The sequence below is a fragment of the Aquarana catesbeiana genome, linkage group LG01 (assembly GCF_042186555.1).
Source record: "Aquarana catesbeiana isolate 2022-GZ linkage group LG01, ASM4218655v1, whole genome shotgun sequence".
In the NCBI taxonomy this organism is placed as follows: domain Eukaryota; kingdom Metazoa; phylum Chordata; class Amphibia; order Anura; family Ranidae; genus Aquarana; species Aquarana catesbeiana.
The window spans coordinates 454,914,201-454,929,769 of record NC_133324.1 but is presented as its reverse complement, the minus strand read 5'-3'; the positions used below and the strand labels follow the sequence as shown (position 1 = coordinate 454,929,769).

Below are 15,569 nucleotides of genomic sequence, written 5' to 3'. Positions count from 1 at the left end.
TGCTTCACCACTTTGCCTTTCCAACACTAACCAGTGATAACAGCGACACCCACCGGTCAGCATGGAAACACACACAACGTCAGCCAAGCTGGAACAGAGGCAAACTTAACCCTCCTAACGAACAAATTACTAAATTTACCTAACATGCGGTAGATTGCAAATCTACCAGCGCTACATACTCCCCCCACTATAATAGATGTTGTCCCCAACGTCTGTCCAAAAAAAAGCAGTGACAATAACTCCCAAGCCTGAGAGTAAGCATTTGAGTTTCTTATAACTTTAGATAGACAGAGAGAGAGAAAAGGACAGTAAAAGACACTATAAGACTTATATCTATAGAACATTATGTTTACATCCGCAAACAAAACCACAGTATGATTGTACACAACCTCACTATCTAACTGGCTGAAAAGCCTCCCAGCTTAATGTAAGATCCGATGATCCCTGAAAAGAAAACATAGTTACACACATATGTACATCCTACACAACATTAGGAGCAAAGCCTCATTTAAAAATGAAACTCTCTTCATATAACCTATATATATAAAAAAAAAAAAAAAAAAAAAAAATCTTTAGGAGTCCATCCCTATATAAAATTCTTCTTCTCCTTTTTTTTTTTTATGAAACAAAATCCAGCTAGCAAAAGGAAGTCCTTGGATTTAAACACTGAACAGAATATGTAGATCTTGACCACGCAGATCTCCTTACCCTGACGCTAACTAGCTAAATAACTTCAAAGTTCTTTTGTCCATAGTTACCAGTAAAACCGGGGATCTGGCAAAGTCAGTGTCTTTCCCTCTTTATCCACTGTGGTAATAAAATACACAACATTGTCCTTTCCCGGCCTGCAAATTACCACTTTGTCAGCATAGAAATGCCGACCGAAATTCCAATGTTCAAAGCATGCGTTGAAGCGTTCATTCATCTTAACAGAACATCCAATCTTTCTGAAGGGCTTAGGTACAGACAAATAGTCCCAAACAGCTTCACTGTACCAAAGTTCCCGATTAGCTTCAATCTCCTGCATGATATCCCGGGGCACATAGGGGAACTCCAAACCATACTCCGCCGCCACACGCTTGTTCAATTTCCTCTGTAAGCGGGCAAGTTTTGGCAAAGATCTGTCTCTCCCCATACCAGGCGGTATACAGGAATCCAATGATTTGCTCACCATAAACCCAGCCAGTGTCTGCAGTGAACTAGCAACTTTTGGCAAAGTCCCATCAATAGTACTGTGTGGCTCCACACAGGGTGACGTCTTCCCAGAACTCAGGGCTGTCCATTCAGGGAAAGTCATAGCGGAAGCAACATCCTCACTTTGTGACCACAATAACTCTTGTGACATAGTCTCAAATAGGTCATCATCACCGGAAAGATCCGACATTGATTCTATTTCCGAATCTCCCAACTCTTCCGCTGGCAAATATTTATTTACAGTCCCGGACACATTCCCCAACAGTGGCTTACCCGTTCCTGACGTGGACTCTGGTAGCTCCGGTCCAGGTAACCTCTGGGGTAGGCCTCGACCACGGCCGCGGGAAGCCTTCACATAGCCACCTTCCTTTGAGTAGGTACAACAGGAGTAGGCGTAGTGGACGCAGAAACCAAAGTAATGTCCCCTGATGAGACAACAGTAGCAGTGTCTCTTTCTGGAACATTGTCAGTAACAACAGGCAAAGTAGCGGCCTGTCGCTCTCTCTTTGTAACAGTAGCAGCTTCTACTGTGGAGATACCTGTTGCCCAATTCATCCGATAAGCACGGGGCGATGTGGTAGGTTGCTCCACCACAAACAAGTACTCTCCACATTGCGGACATCGGCCAAATGGACGAAGATGCACAGCCAATCCTTCGCATCGATGGCAGATCATGCCCAATCCCTCAACATCTCCTGAGGTATACAGGACAAACCTCCCCTGCGGTTTCAACCGAACTCCAGTATCTGTAAGCAGAGTTCCAGATAGCACAGTATTCATCACGGTGCTTGTAGGGAACACTCTCGGTTCCACAACTGGCTGCATCACCGGAAAAGTCACACTCTGATCTTCTTAGCACAATCACAAGACTTCTCTTTTCCTCTGGCGCCAAACACATACCCGTGTCCTACGCGGTAACAAGTAGGGTAACTCCTCCCACTTGTTCTTCTAGTCACATAGCTCTCTGGCCTTTTACTGGCGCCCGCCGTCTACGCACTCAGAAATTAAGTCCTGCAGTTTTATCTTTCCTTTTCCTGAAAGATTCTCTTCTTCTTTTTTTTTTTTTTTTTTTTAAAGTCCAGCTCTCTCTGTAAACTCCCGGTAAAACACTCCACTGGGTTGCGAGAATTGACGGTCAACAAATCCCGGACGACGCCCCCACATGTAGCAATAACTCTCGGTGGAGCTGCTGGTTTAAGCGGGTCTGTTACCTTCACTCTGCTTCCCTCTAACGAACAAATTACTAAATTTACCTAACATGCGGTAGATTTCAAATCTACCAGCGCTACACAGGTATCCTGCCTGCTGATATTGGGGGTCAGCAAAGCCAACAAACGGTGAAATACGGGGTCCGTCATCCGGAGAAAGTTCCTGAAATCTTCAGGATTATTCTCATGGATCTCACGGAGCAAAGGCATGTGACAGAACTGGTCACGCTGAAGCAACCAATTCTTGGTCCATGAACTCCTCCCCACCCTGTTCATGGACTGGACTTGTGTCAAGGTAAGGACCCCAACACCAAGCCCCCCCGCACAGCACGAACTCTACGAGGAGTACGTATACGCAACATGGCTAGAAAACGGTCGGCTGCTCAGAACGGAGTAACAGAACGCACTGAAGAACAGCAAGGCCTGTGAAGAGCGGCCTGAAAAACAGTAACGAACGAACAAGAACACAATGACAAGAGTCACGCGTCACTTGTTGCACGCACTGAAGAGCAGATACAAACCCACAAGCACAAACTGAACAGCAGAAAACGATCTGAAAACCACGAGTCTGAAAAAGCGCGAATCGTCTCTCACCAAACTTTTACTAACACGAGATTAGCAAAAGGAGCCCAAAGGGTGCCGCGCTTAGTTCTGAACTGGCCTTTTCTAGTCTCGTCGTACGTGGTGTACGTCACCGCGTTGTTGGCGATCGGAAATTCCGACAACTTTGTGCGACCGTGTGTATGCAAAACAAGTTTGAGCCAACATCCGTCGGAAAAAATCCATGGATTTTGTTGTCGGAATGTCCAATCAATGTCCGATTGTGTGTACGGGGCATTAAAGTTCAATTCGCAGCAGAACATGCGAACATGCAAAAAGTTTGTTCAAACACGCAAAGACCGTTAAAGTAATGGGACACGAACGTGTAAAATCAAAAGTGCTAATTTTAAAGGCTTATATGCAAGTTATTGCCATAAAAAGTGTTTGGGGACCCAGGTCCTGCCCCAGGGGACATATATCAATGCAAAAAAAGTTTTAAAAATGGCCGTTTTTTCAGGAGCAGTGATTTTAAGAATGCTTAAAGTGAAACAATAAAAATGAAATATTCCTTTAAATATTGTGCCTGGGGGTTGTCTATAGTATGCCTGTAAAGTGGCGCAGTTTTCCCCCTGTTTAGAACAATACCACAGCAAAATGACATTTCTAAAGGAAAATAAGTCATTTAACACTGCTTGGGGCTGTAATGTAATGTCGGGTCCCGGCAATATAGATGAAAATCATTGAGAAAAACGGCATGCCCCCCATGTAATATTACAATTATTAAAACAAAACTCCAGTCCGCATGAATCTGTAGACGTGACAGATCCTGGTATGTGATACAACTAGCTATGACCCCAGACCGAAAGACACAGAGAACACACTTTGCCGTTCCTGAATGTAAAATGTAGAATCCACCTGCAACAACATCATGACGTATGCACTGAATAAAATGATGGAATGAACAAGCAGAAATTCAAAAACCTAAAAATGTAACACAAAAATAAGGCACCACCTGAGGAGAAAGAAATCCGTGAAACAGGGGGGCTGGAGGAACCAGGCTGTGCATGGCCCGACCTGCCTGTAAGATGTGACATGGTGCTAAATGCCCGTGACAGTGGCAGCCCAAATGAGGGGCTAACGTGGCCACTAAGCTGTGGAACTACAAGACTCAGTAATCTGCCTAACGCCAGTGAAGTTCCCAGGACTGAGGCCCCTGGAGCTGGTGTGGCTGACAACTAACCCTGAACAACCACCTGAACAGAGTGTGACCTGTGCTTGGTGGAGAAGAAAGGTGAACATGTGTCAGAAAAAGAACTAAAAGTACTGTGGAATCACCAGGCTATGCGAGCCCTGCCATGCCTGATCTAAATCGTGCTAACATACATTATGTGGCAACCCAAATGAGGGGCTGAAACGAGGACACCAAGCTGTGGAACTACAAGACCCAGCAGTTGCATGAGTGATGCCAGTGAGGTGCCGAGTGCTATGGCCCCTGGTGCTGGAATGATGACAGATGGGCAAACTAACACCATGGACTGACCCAGTGATTACACCATGCTTGTGGGGGTCAGGTGACTAAGTGAAACCTCCAAATAAAATGGTGCAGCAGACCCTGACAGAGCAACCTGCAGTGACAGATAGCTACATCACTGGACCAGTGACCCCCCATGGTATAGCACCTGCATGCCTCCCCCCCTTGACATCCTGGCCCCGCACCTACCTTTACCAGACCACTGCGTGCTTAGGTGTAATACCCACGGTAGGTACCTGTACCGATAGCCAAGCTGCCGAGCCGTATGAGCCACTGGAATCGAGCTGCGAGCTGGAAATGAGGAGAGCGTCCACACAGCAACCCCCCCCCCCCCGCTGTCTGATACCCGGAAATGACGACACCGACTCCTTCCCTTAACGATCTGGACTAAGCCAAGATTCTCCTGTGATACATGCACTGGAACACCAGCTAACCTTTCTACTGGAATACACCAGAGGGGCACATACTACCGATGAGCCCCCCAAAACTTCCACTAGTATGTTTTTGAAGCCACAGCCCACAAAGGATAACACCTTAACCTTAAGGTGCCCCTCCACACCTGCAGGGCCCGCTGAATCCCGTCTTGCAGACCCAGTGCCCACAGGTCAATCCCCACTACTGAGAGGTGAACCCCATCTCCTCTTAAATACAGGCCAACATTGGATTCCAACTCAATGTGTTGGATGACCATACCCCCATTCCTGGAAACAAATCTCCCCACCACCTTGTTCACTTTTATGCGAGCCTTGTTGAGCCTCGCTACTCATGCGCCAAGCCTTCCGAGCAACGATGTCGGACCACAACTGCAGCATGTCAGGAAAAGCCGTGCAGAGTTTCAGGAAGTCTGATTTCACATCCAAAATCAGATCTCTGATAGACCTGTCCCCCAAATCATTTCCCCCAATATGCAGCACCAAAATGTCTGGCAGCCGACCTCAACACCCGACAGATGAACGGCATATAGAATTGTTTAATTACAGGCATTGCAGCACCAAGTGGTGCAGCAGACTTATCACTGGCTGTGACGAAGCTGAGATGCAGTTGATGACTTGCACCACTCCCATGTTGTCACAATTCAACCTAATCTTCAGGTTCTTACAAGACTGCCCCCATATCTCCATAGCCAGCACCACCAGAAAAAGTTCCAAAAGCACCATGTTTCGAATTAAACCAGCTTCCACCCATGACCTAGGCCATTGTCCTGCACTCCACTGTCCCTGAAAAAATGCCCCATACCCGGTAGACCCAGCCGTGTCTGTAACTAACTCTAAGTCAAAATTACTCACCGGGCCAGACATCCAGACCAAATCTCCCCACCACCTTGTTCACTTTTATGCGAGCCTTGTTGAGCCTCGCTACTCATGCGCCAAGCCTTCCGAGCAACGATGTCAGACCACAACTGCAGCATGTCAGGAAAAGCCGTGCAGAGTTTCAGGAAGTCTGATTTCACATCCAAAATCAGATCTCTGATAGACCTGTCCCCCCAAATCATTTCCCCCAATATGCAGCACCAAAATGTCTGGCAGCCTGTCTAGCCTGGCATAATGATGCACTTCCGGCACCACCCTACCCTACATCATCCCCGGTATCCCCCGCCAGCAAATGCAAGCCACCCTCCTAGAGATACCTAGCTGTCTGCCATTTGGTCTAACAACAGCTCTCCTGGCCCCCCAAAAGACATAGGAATGCCCCAAAATCGAGACGAGGAGTGTGTGCACTCCATCTGAAATACAAAGGACAGAACACCACATAGCACCAACACTCTAACATTTTCAGCGCACCACAGATGATGAACACAGAATAAACTGAAATTACCCCTTTTTTCCCCCTGTTTATACCAACAGATGCGGCCGAATGTACGTCCGAAATCTCTTTGATTCCCACCAACCAATTCTCTTCACTGCCACCTCATCCAACCCACACCGAGCCGCCTCTGTGGCCGCCCCAATGTGGAAGGAGTGCGAGGCAAATTGTGTGTCATCCAAACCCGCTGCCTGAAGGCTTTTACGAAAAACTGCAATGAACTGAAGCTTCGACAAATATGACCCATCCCCTTGTATCAAGAATGGCCCTTCTATGTCTGGGTGAACCGCCAAGAACTCCTGCACTAGGCAAACCGGAGAACCCGGCAATGGAAACAGCTGCACACTCACTCCTTTCCCCTTCTGGTCCGTCTTCGATCTCCAAAGCCATCACAAGACCCTGTCCTCCACACAATTCACGTCCCGGGCCATAAATCCACCTGCTACTCCCATATAGGGGCTTACCAATTCCCCAACACGAAATGCCCCAAAGAACGCCAACAAAAACACAACCCTAAATAAAGAGACCTTGTAATCCGATGTACACAAGGATCCTAAATGGCCACAAATGGCCTGAAGGTTAGCAAATGACACTGGACACCTAGTGTACTTGTGCCTATGCACCTTCCTATAACCCTTGACCGCCTGACGTACCCAAAAATCCTTTGTGAAATGTGCCATGCCCTGTAACTTGAAGAAAAAAGCTAGACCAGCCAACTTCCGTTCAATGGCAGACACCGACCCCCCCATGTTCCATGTTTCGTGACATGAAATATAGAACCAGCAGTTTCACCTCGACATCCCCTTGTACCATCCCTGCCTGCTGAACCAAACCCAACCATTCCTGCCATACCTTGGCATATGCATTCCATGTGGACTCACTCATGACCTTCTGATCCATCCCGCGGCGACTCCAAGGCAATCTCCCATAGCCAACCCGGGCAAGGAATCCCTACCTTCTCTGCCGAAGGAGCCAACCTGGAACCTGTCCCACTGAAACCGAGATAAGGCATCAGCCAGAGTGTTCTCAACACCCGACAGATGAACGGCATATAGAATTGTTTAATTACAGGCATTGCAGCACCAAGTGGTGCAGCAGACTTATCACTGGCTGTGACGAAGCTGAGATGCAGTTGATGACTTGCACCACTCCCATGTTGTCACAATTCAACCTAATCTTCAGGTTCTTACAAGACTGCCCCCATATCTCCATAGCCAGCACCACCAGAAAAAGTTCCAAAAGCACCATGTTTCGAATTAAACCAGCTTCCACCCATGACCTAGGCCATGGTCCTGCACTCCACTGTCCCTGAAAAAATGCCCCATACCCGGTAGACCCAGCCGTGTCTGTAACTAACTCTAAGTCAAAATTACTCACCGGGCCAGACATCCAGACCAATCGACCGTTGTATGCTTTCAGGAATGTGTGCCAAACTTTTAAATCCTCACAATGCTCCCTATTCAGCCTAATAAAATGGAGTCGGGGACTTAGTCCCCGCTGTCGCCGCAGCCATCCGTCTGCAAAATACCCTCCCCAGCGGAATAATGCAACAGGCAAAATTCAACTTCCCCAATAACGATTGAAGTGTCCAAAGCTGCACCTTGCGCTGCCCCATGATCCCTCAAATCTCCAAATTGAGCACCGCTAATTTGTCCTCAGGTAAGCGGCATTCCATAGCGCCAGAATCCAGCACTATACCTAAGAAACTAAGCTCTGTGGTCGGGCCCTCGGTCTTTTCCGCTGCCAACGGAATACCTAACCTACTTGCAACGTGCTGCAATGTAGATAAGAGAAAGGAGAAGCGCACACACATTGGTTAAAGGCGGCCCCACACAAAGAAAATCATCTAAATAATGGATGACCGAATACAGGCCCGACACATCTCTAACCACCCATTCCAAAAATGAGCTGAACATTTCAAACATGGCACATGATATGGAGCAGCCCATGGGCAGGCAGCGATCCACATAAAATTCCTCTTGCCAGCAGCACCCCAGCAGCCAAAAACTGTCCAGATGAACGAAAAGTGGATTCAATGTCAGCTTTTGCCATCAGCACCCCCTGCTCATATCTCCTCACCCACCTAACAGCTGCGTCAAACGAGGTTTATGACACCGTGCAAGCTTCAGGGTCTATCAAATCATTAACCAAACCCCCTTTTGGGAAAGATAGGTGGTAAATAAGGTGAAACTTCTTGGGCACCACCCCCATAAGTGAAAAAACCAAAGTCTGCAAAGGCTTTTCAGAGAACAGACCACCCATGCGCCCCAGTGCAACTTCCTTAGCCAACTTTTCTGAAACCACCCCCCGGGTGTTGTAAAGCTGATCTCAAATTCCTAGCCATAGGCAGGACATTTGACAGGGAACATGGAATCCTGAAACCTTCCGAGAAACCTGCAGCCAGGATTCTCGTCGCTTCCCAATCATTGTATCTGTTTAGAAAAGGTTGCATCCTTTCCCCCTTCACCGGTGTCATCCCTTTTGTGAGCAAATTCAAGGGCACGCTTACCCTTTTTAAAGAATCAGGACAGGGGATGTGCGCCCCCACATCCGAAGCACTCGTGCTTGAAACGACAGGACCCCCAAAACTTACAGAAGCCCTCATTATACTGCCAGCAGATCCCCCATTTTTTTCTGGCCGACAGTCCCGAGAAAGGTGCACCCCCGGCCCCCCCTTGAAAAAAATGGCTCGGGGCTCGATTCGAGGACATAAGCCGCATCCAAAGTCTTTGTGGTCCCATCTGAGCGACGGACGGACAGCCCTACGCTGCCTAAACTGTTCATCATACCTCAGCCACGCTGACCCCCATATACCTGATGGGCCTTGCCAATGGCATCCATGTAACAGTTCCTCTCCCCTATAACGCTCTCCACAATGGCAAATGCCTGCAACCAGTTAACAAACGTCCGATCAACCTGTACCACTGCTTCTCTTCATCCTCCTTCGTGGAGTCATCCGGCTTGACCCTATCCAAATTAAATTTTTCCAGAGGCAGTAAGGAGAAGATCTCCTCATACTCACCTTTGCAAATTTTGTCCCGGACCTCTTGCTTCAAATGTGCCCCTAATAGCCCCTCGAAGCACACATACACTTTGCATTTTGCAGCGTCCGCGATCCTCACCACATCCTCACCCTACCTTCTTCAATAGCTTTGGAACTCACTGCCGCAGCTTCTGAGGGAGGCGCAGGAGGCTCTGACTGGGCCGTGGGGCCCCATACCGGGCTGTTCCCCCCGCATTGTCCCCCACCACTAGTTGTACCCATGGTGACACCTGTGGGGACTGACCCTGTGCCCTGCAAAATGCTGGATTAGATCCCGCAACCCCCCAGCAAATCCAGAAACTGTGCTTCTGACCCCGAACTGGCGGGCGACGTGCCCGCCACCCTAGGGGCAGCTGCCGTGGCCGCAGGTGGCTGTGCGTCTGCTCTGTCAGTCCCTGCTGGCCCCCCTCTTCCAATCCCAACAAACCACAATGTGCAGCATTTAAAGAAGTATGTGTAGCGCTGATAGATTCTATAGATCTTATAGGTAAATTTAGTGGGTTACCTGTTCATACATAGTCAGATTTAGCCTCTGTTCCAGTTTGGCTGTGTTGCATGTAGTTTCACACTGTGCCTGTGGGTGTCGTTGTCGCCATGGGTCGTTGTTGGAAAAGCAACACATTAAAGTGTATAAGTGCTCCTCTGTCCCGGGGCTAACTCGGTGGAGGTGGTCCTCCGAGTTGCATTCTGGGAGAGGGTATTTATGGGACAGACGCCATGTTTTAGGGTCTCTTTCCCTCCACCTGCTGGCCCTCCTGGCCGACAGGTATGTGTTAGGAGTACTACCTATTGGTCCTCCGACCGAGAGGACCAGGTTGCTGCAGCATGTAGGTGGGCCCAGAAGCCTGTCTGGGCCTACCACAGCGGCGAAGGAATGGTCCTGTGCTGTCTGTCCTACGGGAAGAAGCTGGACAACTGAGAAGATCCCAGGGGAGGACCCGTCATGGAAGGATCATGCAGAGGGCTGGTCTGGAGAGGGGCCTGGTGACTCAGTTGGAGGACGCATCCTAAAGTTAACCTACCACATAGTACTGCCGGGTCGGCTTAAAGGTTCTAGTGCTGTATTTGCTATTCATCATAAACCATTACATCCTGTGGCAGAGGATCGTACGGGTTTCTATTACATTCAAGTCTGTGGCAGAGACTTTTATTCGTGCTGCTTATCGGCTGCTAGGTTAGTGAGAGAAACCTATCCGAGCGGGCAAAGATTCAACTCTAAAATGAGAGTACATTCATCTACAAGATTCCAATTCCTAATGCTACACTAAGAAAAGGTATTTGAACTTCCCTGCAACTCTTCTTCTACCTCTTTCTGCTACTTCCTTCAGTTACTCTTTATTAAAACCTTGGAAAAGATACTCAAGTGTCCAGTGCCTACATTGTCTGGTATTAAGCTCAACGGGACCCTAGACCCGGTTCTGGTGAAATTGAGGTAACGAAGGTGACGGTAACAGCCCGCTTTAAACCAGCAGCTCCACCGTGAGTTATTGCTACATATGTAAAACAGGAAACTTAACAGGCTGATCAGGAATGACACCCGCAGCTGCCGCTCCCACCTCCATCGGTGCTGCAAGCCTCTGCGACTTCTCTTCCTCCGAACTGGACAGCTCCTCTTCGGACCGTACTTCAGGAGCCTGCGGCAATGAACTCTGCTACCCCCCAGGTGAGGAGGGCCTGGAGGCCGTGGATCCCTGCCGTGGATGCGATCACCCTCCAGCACCGGATCTGCTTGCTGCTGTGCTACTGCGCATGCCCCGTCTTGTGGAGCCCGGGCAAGGCCTTCCCCCTCGTCTGCCTCCTCTCTGCACCCTATCCAACCTGGCTATTGTACCCCTCTGCATTCTGGAGTCGCTGGCCGTGTCTGGTGACAAGGCCGGCGGCCGTGGCTGAAATTCTCCCCTGCCGAGTCTCCTCCCGCATGGGAATCACCAAGGGTGGGGACACCGCGAGCTTCTGTACCCTGCGACGCGGGGACGAGGCAAGATTGTGGCCTGTAGCCCTGCCCACCGCACTCCGCCGGAAGAGAGGATTCCGACCGGGCTCCGCATCGGCGGAAGCAGGTGGTTGCTTTGCCGGGGGGGCTCGATGGGTCCCGGGGTGGGGGGCTCCTGGTGTGGCGTGCAGCTCTAGGGGAGGGCCCAGGCGAAAAACGCTCCGGAGGCCTAGACTTCAGAGAGCGTGGGGACACCTCACGACCCTGATGCCTGGTCCTCCATGAGGGAAGACACCTGGCTATGCAGCCATTCTGGACCCCGAATCGCGGAAGCCGCCCCCAATCGCACCAGGATGATGTCAATGTCAGCCATAATTTGGTACTCACTGCCGCAGCTTCTGAGGGAGGCACAGGAGGCTCTGACCGGGCCGTGGGGCCCCATACCGGCCTGCCCCCCTGCATTGCCCCCCACCACTAGTTGTACCCATGGTGACACCTGTGGGGACTGACCCTGTGCCCCCGCAAAATGCTGGATTAGATCCCCCAACCCCCCCAGCAAATCCAGCAACTGTGCTTCTGACCCCGAACTGGCGGGCGACGCGCCCGCCACCCTAGGGGCAGCTGCCGTGGCCGGGGTGGTCGCTTTGCCGGGGGGGCCTGATGGATCCCGCAGTGGGGGTCTCCTGGTGTGACATGCAGCTCTAGGGGAGGGCCCAGGCGAGAAACGCTCCGGGGGCCTAGACTTCAGAGAGCGTGGGGACACCTCCCGCCGACGACCCTGATGCCTGGTCCTCGATGAGGGAAGACACCCGGCTATGCAGCTATTCAGGACCCCGAATCGCGGAAGCCGCCCCCAATCGCGCCAGGATGATGTCAATGTCGGCCATAATGTCTGAGGACAGCAGTTTGTGTAAACTGCTTCCCCCTCTCTGTCCCTTCCTCTGCTGCCAGGAAGTCCCCGCCTCCTCCTTAAATAATGTTCCACCCCCTCAGTCTTTCTCAAACCATTCCAACCCCTTCCTGTTACACTTTCTTATTTCACCATTTTGTTAACCTTTTTTGTCTTCCCTTGCACACTATCATGCCCGGCCCTGCACTACTTTCTTCTTTTCTTTCCGTTCCGGGCCTCACTTGACCAATGTAGTCCATATGTCCCCAACCTTCTTAGACTGCCCAACCACTCATACTCCACCAACACCCTCTTACCATTCTAAATTAACGAGACCACACCTGAATTTGGAGTATAACTGGCCATAGCAGCCTTTTATTAACAAAATATCAATAATTTAAAACATAACATTTGTAAGTACAACTTTTCATTCTCAGTCTGTTGGTGTTTGACGGCACCCCGAACTTCACACTTCTTCTACCACTACACTGTGGGACCTTTTTCCACGACAGGCCTCCAGCCGTACCACCAGCTCAGAGACAACCCCCTTCCCGCAGTGCAACCATTACCGTATTCCAGCTAACCGTTCTACTGGAATACACCAGAGGGGCACATACTACTACGCAGTAGAGGGGGTCCTTATCCGCCGAGCGGAACTTTCTCGGCAGAACACCGGCATTCTTAGGTAGAATGTATTTGCATGTAGACTCCCCTAAGTATCAACCAAATGTAATGCTGAACCTCAGTGATTGAAAGATTTGAAATCCAGTGAATGAAAGGAGAGGGCCAGGGATATCAGGGTGGGGAGAAGGCCAGGAATGATTTTAGACATCTTTAGGCAGAAAATAAAGCCCAATCTGACTTGCTGCTGCTCTCTATGCACACTGTAAAAAGCTCACAGTGTGTGGGAAAGATCAGTTTAAGCATTTTTTGATACAGGAGAGGAGCCTGTACAACTGCACAAGACTGAAGGTAAACCTAGATTTGACCTTTAATTGAGAGCAACCTAGTGATATGATAGTAATATTTTCCTCATTTCCCCCATAGGTTAAACACTATGAATGCTGAAATTTGATAAATCTATTGCATTTGTTTCCCTCCTTAGTGACATTGTGGGGTTCACTCATTTGTCCAGCACCAGTACACCGTACCAGGTGGTAGATTTCCTCAACAAACTCTACACAACCTTTGATGACATCATTGACAACTATGACGTCTATAAAGTGGAGACGATAGGCGATGCCTGTAAGTGCTGGAATGCCCTAATGTTTTTGTAGCCATCCTATGTGATCATTTTCTGTGTAGTTGCTGCATCGAAAACCATTAAAGTTATTTTTACCTGTGCCACAGTTCAGAAGATACTGTACTGCATGTATAAAAAATGTTGGATGTGCCTACTTCACCCATAGAAACTATATACATTCTCTCTATAATACCCCAGTCCTTACAATTTTAATTTACAATCCAATTGGTCAAGAAACGTATATTTATGAGGCCTTTTTAAAAAAATCAGTTTCTGGACCTCCCCATGTCAGCCTACTATGGGTCAGCTCCACCCCCTCTGACCCCTCCAGGACCACCTCTTTTCTAGCCCATAAAGGGGAGGCTGTCTGCCCACACCTGTGTTCTTCTTTCGTCCTCGATCTGGACGCCTTTTAAAATGTATTTATTTATTTTTCTACCCATCCATCCATCCTGTCAGGTTCAGCCTGGGATTGTATGGTACAGTATAAATGACTGTGTATTTCTGGCAAAGGTCACTGGCAGTATAAATGACTGTATATACCTTCGTTAGGCAGGTGCTGGCACTCTCTCCTTCCATATTTTTGTGCGTTCAGGCAGTGGTTTGGCTCGCTGGGACTTGTAGTTCACTGCCTCTACATGTACTCCTTTCAGGAAGCTCAGAGTTGAGCAGGTGAGGTCAGAGGTAGCTTCCTCTTTGGGTTGCCTAGCAAATATCAGAATGCTTACTGCTGATTGCAGCAGGCTCTGTCCTTTAGGCTAATCTCAGCCTCCAGCTGGTCAATCTGCTACTCTGCTCTGCTCTGGTAAGCCTCCTTCCAGGGCTCTCATTACTTTCTACTGTGTTACTTGTCCGTCAGAGTATTTTTATTATCCTGTACCTTCCAGGACTGGGGAATTTTGCCTGCCTGCCTAGCTGCCTTAGCACTAAAGATTTGGATGGATAAGTTTATTTTAATTGTATTTATTTATTTTTGTCTTAAATTAAACTTTTTTTTTTTTTTTTTTTTTTTTTTTTTAAAAGAGAGCACATCCTCTGTGTTTTACAGAGAGAAGGGCCCACTGCCAGATAAACTTCGGCAAAGAGGTTCCAAATCAGCATTCTAGCCTCAAAAGAGTAAAGACGGGACTAGACATGACAAATCGCAGAGTCGCATGCAGCTGGATAGACGCCTGTTGTCACAGCATTCCAGATCTCCCTCGTCTTACCTCACTTTAGTCGCTTGGACCCAAGCCAAGGGAGGTCAAGACATCAGACGGCTCAGGACAATGCTGCGAAAGCACGCCAGGTTAAATCCTACATTAAGCATGCAGTCAAGGAAGGGTTGAAGAGTGTTTCAAGGAATCCTGCTCATCCTGCTGTAACTTCACCATCTGCAGATTCAGAACGTGTGTTTTCAGTGCGTTTTAACTCTGAAGTCGATAGCGATTCAGATCCATCTGAGGCTGAGATAGTCTCAGAATCGCATACGTTTGATTTTTGCACTGGTTCCCCCCTTGGTGGAGGCTGTTAAGGATGCAATGAAGTGGCAGGAAGAATCGTCGCCTCCAAAGAAACAGCAAAGGTACTACCAGTATTTAAAGAAATCGTTACCTTCCTACCCATTTCATTTCTGAAATTAAAAAAGTAATTGACGATGAGTAGGGGGGGGGCCTGAGAAAAAGCTTAATGTGCATAATGGAGGATCGAAGCTGTAGCCCTTGGGACACTACGCCTAAGGTGGATGTTTCATTACGTGTATTCCCCGCCACATTACGCTTCCACTGGAGGATTCGGTCTCTTTTAGAGATCCTATGGATCGCAAAATAAAGGCAGACCTAAAAAGGTTGTACAGTTTGGCTGCAGTAGCCTGCAGACCGGTGGTAGCACTCACCCCTGTGGCAGCAGCACTTGGGCTGGGTTCGAACCTGTGCGTTTTTTGGTGCTTTTTGCGGATTTGCACTACCGTCCATTTATTATGGTCTCCTATGGAACACATTCTGCGGAATACGGGGAGCGCTGGGATTGCATGGGTGTGAATCCAGCCTTAGAGTGTGGGTAGCGCAGCTGGTGGATGGATGTTTGGATGAAAGTCTGGGAAGTGGCAGTTCTTCTCCTTTGCAGTTTTTAAGACTGCTGTAGAGTTGTGGCTGAAGTGGCTGTCGACCAGGTCAAGATGACAGCAAAGATAATGGCTCATTCCGTC

The 15,569-nt window shown here is 48.9% G+C and overlaps 1 protein-coding gene across 1 annotated transcript in view; it reads left to right on the top strand.

Annotated features, from left to right (window-relative positions):
- LOC141124418 (atrial natriuretic peptide receptor 1-like) overlaps nucleotides 1-15,569 on the top strand; it is a 393,221-nt gene that overhangs the window by 298,426 nt on the left and 79,226 nt on the right. The window contains exon 19 of the mRNA XM_073612264.1: nucleotides 13,247-13,386. Coding sequence (XP_073468365.1) covers nucleotides 13,247-13,386 — 140 coding nt within the window. The remainder of the gene's footprint in view (nucleotides 1-13,246; nucleotides 13,387-15,569) is intronic.